Genomic DNA, 12,179 nt, shown 5'->3' with positions numbered 1-12,179 from the left:
AGCACATAGGGCTTTGCTAATCACTTTGCAGATATGTGACTGTTGATCTTCACAACCTTTAGAGGTAGGTTCTGTCGTGATTCCCATTTTACAGATGAGGTAACAGGCAGACAGAGATGAAGTGACTTGCCCAAAGTCACGCAGCTAGTAAATATCTAAGCTAGATTTGACTGACTCCAGCAAATGGAAATCTGCCCTTTCTTCCTTCGCCTCCACCCTCACCAACTTCCTGTGCCCCAATTGAGAAAGAAACCTTATCCCCTGTTACAAAGATACATAGTCGAGGCATAGCTATCTTTTGAAGAGAAGTATACTTAGTTCTTATTTTAGGTAAGTAAACCCTTCCCTAGACCTTGACATAAAGTAATTTTTACATAATGTGAAGTTGCCTTCTGGTATGAGGAAGCCAGGGAGGGGGGGGCAGAAGAAGGAACACCTGGGACCAAGGCCAGCTATGTGGGGTGGGGGCCTGACCAGAACCAAGAGGAAGAACACCTGGGGGGCAGCCATTTGGGGGCCAAACCCACTAGTGAGCAGGTGGAGCAGGGCAAACTCTCCTCCCAGCACAGGAGGTCCCAAGCCAAACCAAGTCTCAGATCCAGGCATTAGTTATGATGAAGATGTGGTGACAGAACCTGCTGAGCTTATCATAGCTGGATGTCACCCCCTCATCATTTTTTCCAGAAGACTCCTATTTTTGTGAGGGCATCACCATCCTTCTAGTAATCTAGACCTGCCTTTCCAGAGTTATCTGCTTTTCTCTCTCCTCATCTCCAGAAGCCTCTCAGTGGCCCAGGCTCCCAGGTTCTGCCCCCACCCATCCCTCACTTCTGTTACTTTCTGCCATTCCCACAGCAGAACCTAATCCCATCTCAGGAACTATTGCAGCAGGTTCCTAATGGTCTCCCTGCCTCCCATCCATCCTCAATCTGTGGTCGATCATCGACTAAAGGAATCTTTATAGGGTAAAGGGCTGACTGTCTCAGACAAGCTTCAGTGAAGAGACAACTAGCCCTCTGCCACTTTTCACTAGAGTGTTGACTAGTCAGGGCCAAGACCACCAATCCTCACATCTACCTCTTGTTTCCCTTCCCACATCACCAGTACCCCAATATAGATGACCAGAAATAGCTACAAGAATAAAGTCAGATAACTAAATATGCCACTTTATTTCCTTGAACCCCTCAAGAAGGGAATTCTATAGTCTTGCAAAGCTTGATAACAATATCCATGTCAAAAGCACATGAATGTAATAGTTTCTAGTTATTCTTTCTCTTCCTAGATGGGTTTGATTGTGAAGATTCAAGGCTCACTTCAATTTTCCTTCACCCTGTTTTTGCAACTTTATTTCATACTATTCAGTCCCTTAAGAATTCTCCCCACCATTCCTGCCCTTTGATAAACCAGCTGCCCTTGTTTTTTTTTCCCTATGTCTAAAATTATTCCTGTGTCCCCCATATTTATTTGCAGTCTTCCATTCCTTGAATACTCAGCTCAGGTGCACTTTTTCTATAAAACTTTGTCTGATCCATGTCCCCCTCTACTGCCAAGATAAAAACCAGTCGTCTTCCTCACATCTCTTCGGCCATTTTTCCTGGGTCTTTCCCCCCCCCCCACACACACACACACACACTTCTCACTAGGTTAATTGCCTCATCCATATTTATATCAGTGTCTAGCTCACACTAGACTTTTAATTAGCATTTTGGGATTCTAAACTTGAGAAATCAAGAGAAAGTGAAGGTTGGCTATGGAAAAGATGTTATCTTAGAAACTTTCAAAATCATTATTGATCTGATATTGTTTCTCAGTGTTGAATTTTAAGAGGGGAAACTGAGGGAAAAGATGTATTAAGTGTTCTCATGTCTTCCTCCCAAGCAAAAAAAAGTTCCAAAATAGCAATGTTCAGTCTGTCCTTCTGCTTATTTTTACCCACCTCAGTACTCTAGAAAGTCTTCATGTAGTCTCCCTCCTTTTTTTTCAGGTGTAGGAATTGGTGTTGTCCATGCTGGCTATGAAAGACGTCTGGCCCATCACCTGGGAGCACACAGCACTCCCTCCATCCTAGGAATTATAAATGGAAAAATCTCATTCTTTCACAATGCAGTTGTTCGAGAGAACCTTCGACAGTTTGTGGAGAGCCTCATTCCAGGAAACCTGGTGGAGAAGGTAGGTTTCATAGAGATTGCTGCCAAGGAATATGAAAGCTAGAAAAGCCTTTTTTTTTGGGGGGGGGGGATTGCCTAAGGCTTTGCAGATTTAAGGTTTATGTTGGGTTGGGCAATAAAGTAATTAATTAAACTAAGTCACCTGAGTGTGAAGGTGAAACTAAGCACAGGTGTGGAGAATGAACTAATTAAGAATATTAGCCACTTTTCAATTGTACATTATATCAAATTGAATCAACCCTATAATGAATTGTTGGATCCAGGTTGTTTGGTTAGATACAGTGATTCTGAGACATGAAAACTGTATGGAAGGAGCAGAATTATCTCTATGTCAGATGAAATTACTTTGACAGAATTAACCCTATTTCTTTGCCTGGGCTTCATTCAGATCACATGCTACCTTCTGGTTCCCTGAACAGTTTACAGATTCCCCCAACTCTGCTTTTGACTGAACTCTTCAGTCCCTACACATGAATTGTGCTCCTCTTCACCTCTCCCTGTTCACATCCTGCCCATTTTTCAAGGCCAGCCAGTGTTTTCTTCTATTAAATATTTGCTCAGACTTTTCTTACATATTTACCGCACCATCTTGAATTCTCATTTTTTGTCCTGTGTGTGTCTCTCTTTCCCTCCCTTCCCCTCTTTCCCCTCCCCCTTTCTCTTCTCTTTTTCTCCTCTCTCTCTCTCTCTCTCTCTCTCTCTCTCTCTCTTCCCCCTCCCCCTCCCCCAGCCCAGTAACTGCTTTATGGTAGTCCCTTATTCGTTTTTTCTTTCATTCAATTGAGAACTTTTGAGAAGTATCAAAATCTTCCTTTTTTTTCTCTCTTGAGGGATTTGTCCTCAATTTTTTAAATTTTATTTTTTTATTTTAAGGCAATGGAGTTAAGTGACTTACCCAAGGTCTCACAACTAGTCAATTATTAAGTGTCCGAAGTGCATTTGAATTCAGGTCCTCCTGACTCTAGGGCCAGTGCTCTGTCCACTGCCCCACCTGGGTGCCCCAATTTGTCCTCTTATATTAACAAAAGAAAATATAGTAAATAGATCCTAGTATTTTCATTGTACTCTTTCAACGTAATTCTCAGATCAGAAAATGGAAGAAAGCATTTTTTTGAAGGACTATAATGAGAAAAAAAGTCATTTCAAACACAATTCAGTTGGTCCTAAAGGAACTATCTAGATGAGGTAGACCACTTAAAGAATGAGCAGATTCTGGAATCCAGAACCTCACTTTGTTCAGGTTTTTACATCACTTCCTCTGTTGTAAGCTTTTTTGGACAGCAGCTTATCCAGTTGTATAGTGGGGGGGGGGGGGAATGGAATATAGGAGGGTGCAATTTTTAAAAAATATTGTTGAGATGTCACCTTTTTTAAAAAATCAAATTATTACCTTTTAAAAGAGAAACCAAGAGGCCACATTTGCTCTCCTTGATCCTAGGAGTCACAGCAAAGTACAGAAGGGGGTGGGGGTGGGGGTTGAGTGAGGGTAGGGAAGATGTGACACTTAGTTCAATATAAAGAACATCTGACAGTGAACACTCTTCAGAAGTAGAACATGTGCTCTTCACTGGGAACTGAAGGGCCAAGTGTCCAGCACATGACCCAGTGGAGGTCCTGTTCAGGGTCTGCCTGGCCCGTCTGTCCCTTCCAGCTTTGAAAGTCTGGCTCAGTACCAGATGTGCCTCATTAGGATCAAATTTTCAGGTTCTTGTTAGATCACTCTGGAGAGATATAGAGGAAGATCTCAATAAGTGAAGTTTGGCTCTTCATTCCTACCCCCCCCCCAAACTCTCAAGGGCTTTATTTCAGAGAAAGTCCTGTCATTGATCAGTTCCCTTTCCCTGTCTTTAGCTTTAGGGAATTTCATACAAACAGAATAAATGCCTCAATACAAAAAGTAATTAGAGAAAGAACCAAAGTTGAAGGACTTGGTTTTTGGTGTCATGGAAAAGATTATGATTTCAAGTGAAAAATGAGAATCAGGAGCAAATGATTTTATGAGTTCCTGGGTCTTTTTTTTTTTTTGGCAAGGGAATGCATAGGGTTAAGTGGCTTGCCCAAGGCCACACAGCTAGGTAATTATTAAGTGTCTGAGGCTGGATTTGAACTCAGGTACTCCTGATTCCAAGTCTGGTGCTCTATCCACTGTGCCACCTAGCCGCCCCTCCCATTTAAATAACTTTAGTAGGAAAATGAAAATAAGATCTATTGGCTGCATTTTCATTAATCTCTTAAGCCTGCTTAAAACTTTATCTCCTTTTAAACCTACTCAAAAAAGATAAAAACAAACATTTAATTTTCTTTTTTCCTGTTTTTTTTCCTCTAATTTTAAGGTCACTGATAAAAATTACATCCGATTTCTCTCTGACTGGCAGCAAGAAAATAAGCCTCATGTCCTTCTGTTTGACCACATGCCACTGGCACCATTGCTATACAAGGTACATTATATGCCAGAGACCACAATCTGGCTTGGTGGCAGGAGGTGTCTATGTAGAGAGAGACATTGAGCCAGGGTGTGTTTTTAGTAAATTCCAGCTGATCCCTGGGGAGTGTAGAAATGATCTTTCCAGATCACTTCTTTTCTTCTGATTGTCTTTTAAATGAGTTGTAGGCCCATTTAAAGATTTTCAGGTTGAAAAATATGACTAATCAGTTGGCCACCAGTATTCCTAGCTCTGTCCTAGTTTGTTTGATTTGTACATTGTGCATATGTGCACATTTTCTTTACATAGATGCTAAGAACCTGAGTTCTTTTGCCCTATAAAATTTAAAGTGCTATATAAACATGAATTGTTATCAATGGCTGGATCAAAACATCATGACCTGGGAAAACTACTAGCAAAAGAGTTAATAAGGTCATGGCCTCCCCAAAGAATGCAAGGCCTAAATCCAGAGTAATAAAAGTGAATAGGAAATTCTGCAGAGGTTATTAGCTCCTCAAGCTAAAAGAGAGTAAGATTGTGTGCCTTGTCTGTAAATAGGACTTAAATTTGTCCTTGTTTCTGTATCTGGCACACCGAGATGAAGACCTAGAAGGGTTTTAAATGCTTCCATCAAGGGGTACAATTCCAGGTCTGATTTCAGATGTAGAACTTACTGTTCTTTTCTACTTTTTCCTGCATTACTCCACCAGTTGATTGCTTTTGCCTACAAGGATTATTTGTCATTTGGATATGTATATGTCGGCTTGAGAGGGACTCAAGAGATGACAAGTCAGTACAATGTCAACATCTACACTCCTACCATGCTTGTCTTCAAGGAACATATAGACAAGCCAGCTGATGTTGTACAGGTATTTGTCATTGTGTCATGCCCAACTGATCCCATTTGGGGTTTTCTTGGCAAAGATACTGGAGTGGTTGGCCATTTCCTTCTCCAGCTCATTTTATAGATGAGGAAACTTGCCCAGGGACACATCTAATAAGTGTCTGAGACCAGATTTGAACTCAGGAAGATGAGTCTTCTGACTCTAAGACCTGCTCTCTATCCTCTGTACCACCTAGCTGCCTATGTACGGGTATGTAGAAGTTTCCTTTTGTCTAGAGGCTTAGGTGATGTGAATATTGAAATCAGACATAATCTGTGGGGAGAAGAAAGAGCAAATCTCTTTCAAATTTTACCTTTACAATTAAGTAAAGATTTAATCATAGTCTAACATTTTAGTTATCTGTATTTAATCTGGCTTAATATTTAGTCCTTAATAAAATTTATGCCACATCAGAAATTCTGCTAGAGAACTAGCTAGATCTCTTGACAGCCTTTGCCCTCTTCATTCCCTCTAGTTTCTTTTTTTTTTTAGGGTGGTTTTTTTTTTGTAAGGCAAATTGGGTTAAGTGGCTTGCCCAAGGACATACAGCTAGGTAATTATTAAGTGTGTGAAGCCGGATTTGAACTCAGGTACTCCTGACTCCAGGGCCAGTGCTCTGTCCACTGCACCACCTAGCCGCTGGGCCCCCCCCCCCCCCAGCTTCTTAAGAGACTGATCTATACATTATTCAATTTGAAATATATATGAGAATTGCCTTACTTTACTTTTTACTGGTATGGTGTAGTCCTTTTGCCCTGTAAAATTTAAAGTGCTATATAAACATGAATTGTTATTAATGTTTTTACCTCTTGACTCTCAAGTGAAACTCTAAAATAGCCTTTTGTATAATCCATTTACCAGCTCATTCAAGTGTTTTATTCAAGAGCTTGCAGGAAATCCAGTGAACAAAGTTATGCTCTATGTGTGATATGCTTTTTTCCATTGAGAATTTTTAGCAGAATCTAGAATTAAGGGCTGGATTTAGCAAGTCCATATTCCCAAAGATCCAGTATTCAAGTAGATCACAAAAATCTGTATTGATATTCTGTAGATTTCTGACTAATATGCACCTTGCTATATTCATCAGTCTGGCAAGAGGATGCTCACTCTGGTGGCTACATGTCACTCAGAGCCTCCACTCTGACCCTGAGCCAATCTTTTAGCCTCTCTGTCTTTGAAACCCCTTTGCCTATAAATGCACAGGGCTTGGAAGGTCTCTGTGATCTAGTACAGGAAAATGGAATTTGGTTTGTTTCTCCAGGCTCGGAGTTTGAAGAAACAAACCATTGAAGACTTCGTCTCCCAAAACAAGTACCTCCTAGCAGCCAGGCTCACCAGCCAGAAGATGTTCCATGAGCTGTGCCCTGTAAAGAGATCTCATCGTCAAAGGAAGTAAGATCTTGAGACTTTTCTCCTATCTCTAGCAGCTGAAAACTCAGGGAATGGGCTGAGAAAATCTGCTATCTCCTTTCCCATCAGCATTGCCTGTCTTGGGGTGCTGGGGCTCCATAACTTCCACAAAATGTATGTGGTTTTAAAGAGTTCAGACACAGTAGAAATAATGATCAGGAGTTCAAATGTCAGGTGTACAGAGAAAAGCTAAAACAATTGTGTTCACTTGCCCAAAGGTTGAAGTGGGCTCACTTAGATGATCTCAAATTCGTGACTGATTAAACTGAACAAAGGATGACGGTAGGCTTAGGAAGAAGGGGGTATTCTACAAACAATGAGTACTGAGTAAATGTTGGTCTAATTAAATTGACTTTAATTACCTAACTAGGATTTAATGATTTGAAGATTATTAAATGTTACATTGGTTTTTGACGCAAAGGAATGACTGCTTTGGAAAAATATAACCTATCTTGGGGATTTAATAATCTTTCATCAGTGTGAAATTTCCTGTATACTATATGGATTCATATTCAAACCCTGCTGACTTATTTGAGGGAGAAATTCATTTATTTAGCAAATATTTATGCATGCTAGGCCTTGGGGTTCCAAAGACAAAAGTGACAGTCCCTGCCCTTAAGAAGCTTAAGATTCTGTTCAGAATCAACTACACGTAAACTGGTAAATAAATGCAAATAGAGATACCAGAAGAGACCACAGAGGAGAATCTTATGACAATGAAGGCTCTTTGAGCTGGGTCTCTGGTCCCCTATAATTAGATAATTCAGATGCTGCCAAGGTGTCCTCACTGGGTCCAGGCTCATGGGTTCAAGACTTGCCTCTTGGAAGGTGGTTTAGCACATGGATTCCAGAACTTACTGCATCCTGCCTTCTCTTGGTGCGGTATAGGTACTGTGTGCTCTTACTGATTCGGGAAGGAACAAAGTCAAATCCAGATTTTGAAGCTTTCTTGTCCTTCGCATTGGCTAATAGCCAGGACACAGTGAGATTTGTGCATGTCTACAGCAACCGGCAGCAGGAGTTTGCCAACACTTTGCTGCCCAGCAGTGAAGCATTTCAGGGGAAATCTGCGGTGAGTCAAGAGGGACATAGACTAGTTAGGGGGATACTAGTCTCCTGTTGTTTAGGGACCAAAAGCCTCACCTTTCATCCTCTTACCCTGAGAGTCTTAGAGAGGCCTTGGCCCACAGGAAACCTTTTACTTACCAGTAGAGAAGGATGGGCATTAGCCTCTCTCTCCATGGAGCACCCTCACCACTCTTCTTGATAAAAACCTTCCTTCTCTCACTAGGTTGTAGAGATTTTCTCCTGTCTTTCCTTCTACTCTCCTTACTGTTCATAAGCAATGAGCTCTTGACATAGAGTCCTAGAACCCCAGAACTGGAGGAGATATGAAGAGGAGAGTATAATGTCCAGCCTGCCCCATGGTCTAGAACTCAGCAAGGGTCCACAGAGTAGCTCCTTTATTTTGAGATCTTGGAGTAGTCCCTTTCCAGGGGGCCGGGTATTCCTTAGCAGCCTTCTGTGTGATTTGAGACTTCCCTGCTATTGTGTCTGAGGTCTCAGAAATGACATCTCTAGGACAAACAACAGCCCAGCTAGGTCCTGTCTGACAGAAAGATGAGAAAATTTTTTTCTTTTGCCTTTTATCTCTTAGGAACCCATATGACATAATTACCTTGGTGTTTTTCTCAGCACCTCACAAAAGAAGCAAGTGGTTATCATCATTACTGAAGCTCCCTTTTTTCTTTTTTGTTGTGATTCAGGTTTCTATCTTAGAAAGGCGTAATACAGCTGGGAAGGTGGTGTACAAGACTCTGGAAAATCCCTGGACTGGAAGCGAGAAGGATAAGTTCATCCTTCTGGGCTATCTGGATCAGCTACGAAGAGACCCTGCTCTGCTTTCCTCCGAGGCCATCTTACTTGATCTGGTTGATGAACTTGCTCCTGTAAGCATTATGGGCTCATGATGGTTCACGTGTAACAACTTTAAATATTTTAGTGCTGCAAAGATTTTTAAAATGCTTTCCCAGCAGCAGCCCTCTTAGGTAGCTAATATGAAGAATTATTATCCTCATTCATCAAAGGGAAAAGGGAAGCTTGCAAGGTGCGGGGTCTTTGCATAGCCTAGCAGCTCAGCAGTGTCAGAAGCAGGTTTCCAGTAGTCTTTTCTACCCTGCTCTCAGAGTTCACAGAATCCTGGGCTTGTGCTGTCCTCATGATCCTGTGGCAGGGGGTGAGTGGGAAGACTAAGCAAGGGCACCATCCTGGGAAAGGGAACTGCTAGTACAGTAGGGGTTTGGTGGCAATCAGTAAGCACTGTGCTGAGGCCTCTTTTTGAGGTTAGAATGTGGAAGAACAAGTCTATACTTGGCATTTGAACTACCATCTTTCAGATTTATTCATATGCAGAGGTTTTTTCTCAGAGAGATTCAGTCAGGCAGTTTCTCTTGCTCATTGGAATTCTCTCTCCAAAGCATTTTCCACTTAGATTTTCTAGTAACCCTCAAACAAAAGACACAACTCTCTACTAAAGTAAAATAAAAGTACCTACTTTAAATTTAGAATTTGGGAGGTTTTGTTTTGAAGTTTTTTTAAACCCTACAGAATAATAATAATACTGTTATGGTTGGTGTATCTTTAGGGAAACAGCATCCTTAAATCAGTCATCTCCTCTTTAATTATTTCCTTTCAGTCTGACCAAAGAGGTAAGCAGAGAGATATTTCATAATTGAATTGAATTTCTACTCTTAACCAATCTATCCTACTCCTAGCTTAAATATTAAGTCTTCTGTCCAAGGAATACTGATGAAGTCTTTAAATTAAGTGAGACCAAGGACTTCCAGTTGTCCTCAGAATTATTACTTAATATCTGATACAATTTGAGTCCTTAGCACTGTATTTCCATAGGAAGAAATAGAATCACCCTCTGATTTGTTGTTCTTTCTTTTGAAATTAGGTGTTTTTCCTTCGATGGATCTACTCAACTTCTGAATACTTCTCAGACTTCTGGGACAGTGTACTTCATAACAATTGGTAGGAAAATTGTGTTAATTGTTTTTGTGCTAATACCAACACTCCTTTTCTTAGGAAGAAATTTTCCATCTAGTCATGATTTCCAAGAAGTACTTGTTGACATGGATGAGAGAATACTCAGGAATTTTCAAGGGAGAGCAAGACCCTTCCTCCCTCTCTTGCTCAATAACCTAGGATGTATAGTTCTTTAGGCAAATGAGCATTCAAATGCTTATTGAATGATGAATTTCTATTCTTGGGTAGTTATGGATGGATCATGTTCTCTAAACACTAGAGAAGATACACAAGGCCATTTCTATTTCATCTAATTCCCAGTCTTCACAGAGGGACCTTATTGAAGTTGTCCTAGCAATGGATTTACAGAAAACCTGTCATATTCCCACTCTAATCTTTTTCAGTAGCTAAACCATTTTCATTGTAGGGAAGTTGTTTAACTTAAGTGTTTAACAATTTATCTCTTTGGGGACAAAAGAGACAAATGCATGAGAAATGATAAAAGCCACTCCATTTTGGTTTTTAGAAAGGGAAAACCACTCAGTGTAAGCTGCTTTTCTCAACTGTCAACTCTTGTTTCAGGCGAGAAATGATGCCCTTTCTGTCCCTGATCTTCTCTACACTCTTCATTCTTTTTGGAACTGTCATTGTTCAGGCTTTCAGGCAAGTACCTGGATGTTTGCTGGCCCTGCCTTTGACATGTTTCTTTAGCTGATCTCCACTTAATTTGAATACCCTTTTCTTCATTTGTTCAGTGATTCCAGTGAGGATCGAGAGTCACGGCCTCCTGAGAAGGAAGTCAATGAGAAGACTGAGAAGACTGAGACCTGCTTCAATAAAGAGAACAGCAGGTAGCACCATAGAGAAAGCCATTTATAGTCATAAGCTGCTGTAGTGTGGCACCTTGAGACTGATGAAGCCTGACCTCATGACAGCTCTGGAAAACATCCTGGAACTGTGGTTTTATTGGTATAGTGACCCCTGTAGTACCTGCAGTTTCCCTAAAGCAGTGCAGTGCACACACATGAAATACATGTATATATACACATGTAAATGTACATATGTGTGTGCACATGCATAAATGGGATCATCTTTTTGAGGGGTATTTTATTCAAATCTTCCAATTCAAGGAAGCCATGCCTTACCTGAAAGGAATTTCTGGCTAATTAGCTAGCATTCAAACCTGTTTTCATTAATTTCTTTTAAACCAATCTTTCTGCTCTTATTTGTTTTTATGTCACCTTCATTTCCCAGTGTTTCACACTTGCCCTCCCAAAGAACCATTCCATGAAACAATCAAAAAAAAAAAAGAAAAAAGAAAAACAGTATATACCACTCAAATCAAAAATGCCATGCAAAAATTTAACCCAGTGACCCCTTGCTTAGACCAGAAAGGGGCCGAGGGACTTTGTTGTAGATTTTCTCTGAGGTCAAGCTTAGTTGTTATATTTTGCAATTTTTGGTCTGGATTGTTCTTTGTTGTTTTTCATTTTGTTTATATCATTGTTGTGGTTGTATATGTTGGTTTCCTGTTCCATTTATTTGCCTTTGCATGAGTTCATATAAGCTTCTCCATGCTTCACTGTAGTCTTCATATTCATGGTTTTTTACAGCATAGTAACATTCCAGTGCCTCCCCAGGCTATGGCATTTCTAGTCATTCTCCAACAGTGGGGCATCCTGCTTTATTTACAGTTCTTTGCTACAATAAAAATGCTGCTACAAGTATTTTAGTATATATGGAGCCCCTTATTAAAAAAAATCATTGACTTCATTGGGGTTTATGCCTAGCAGTGGAATCTCTGGGTCAAAAAGTAGGGATATTTTAGTCCCTTTATTTGCAGAATTTTCCAACCTGTTTTCCAAAGCAATTATACTGCTTCACTGCTCCACCAACAGTGCACCAGCGTGCCTTCTTCTCAGAACTCCTCCTTACTCTTCCCATCTTTTGTTATCTTTGCCAGTTTGTTGGATAGGCTGTGTAACTTCTGATTTGTTTTTATTTTTATTTCTACTATTACCAATGATACGCAGTATTCTTCCATGAGGTTATAATTTGTTACTATGCTTTTGAAAAGTGTTCACATCCTCCTACTACTTATTCACTTGGGGAATAACTTTTAGTCTTATATCTTTCAGTTAGTTATCCATAATCTTGTATATCAGATCTTTAAAAGAAATACAAAAGATTTACCCCAGTTGACTGCTTCCCTTTTTGCTATTTTCCTTGTTCTAGCTGCTTTAATTTTGTTCATGCAAAACCTT

At 40.4% G+C, this 12,179-nt stretch overlaps 1 protein-coding gene across 4 annotated transcripts in view; it reads left to right on the top strand.

The window, feature by feature from the left end:
- Positions 1-12,179, top strand: part of DNAJC16 (DnaJ heat shock protein family (Hsp40) member C16) — a 33,185-nt gene that overhangs the window by 15,174 nt on the left and 5,832 nt on the right. For all 4 annotated transcript variants that reach the window (XR_012474580.1, XR_012474579.1, XM_074218372.1 and 1 more), the window contains exons 5-13: positions 1,985-2,169; positions 4,502-4,606; positions 5,302-5,460; positions 6,737-6,867; positions 7,774-7,957; positions 8,652-8,834; positions 9,845-9,921; positions 10,498-10,578; positions 10,671-10,766. Coding sequence is in view for 2 of the 4 variants with exons in the window: in XM_074218372.1 (XP_074074473.1) it covers positions 1,985-2,169; positions 4,502-4,606; positions 5,302-5,460; positions 6,737-6,867; positions 7,774-7,957; positions 8,652-8,834; positions 9,845-9,921; positions 10,498-10,578; positions 10,671-10,766 (1,201 nt within the window). In the remaining 2 variants the exon portion in view is untranslated. The remainder of the gene's footprint in view (positions 1-1,984; positions 2,170-4,501; positions 4,607-5,301; positions 5,461-6,736; positions 6,868-7,773; positions 7,958-8,651; positions 8,835-9,844; positions 9,922-10,497; positions 10,579-10,670; positions 10,767-12,179) is intronic.

This window comes from Macrotis lagotis, chromosome 1, assembly GCF_037893015.1.
Source record: "Macrotis lagotis isolate mMagLag1 chromosome 1, bilby.v1.9.chrom.fasta, whole genome shotgun sequence".
In the NCBI taxonomy this organism is placed as follows: Eukaryota; Metazoa; Chordata; class Mammalia; order Peramelemorphia; family Peramelidae; genus Macrotis; species Macrotis lagotis.
This window is presented reverse-complemented; position numbering and strand designations above follow the sequence as displayed.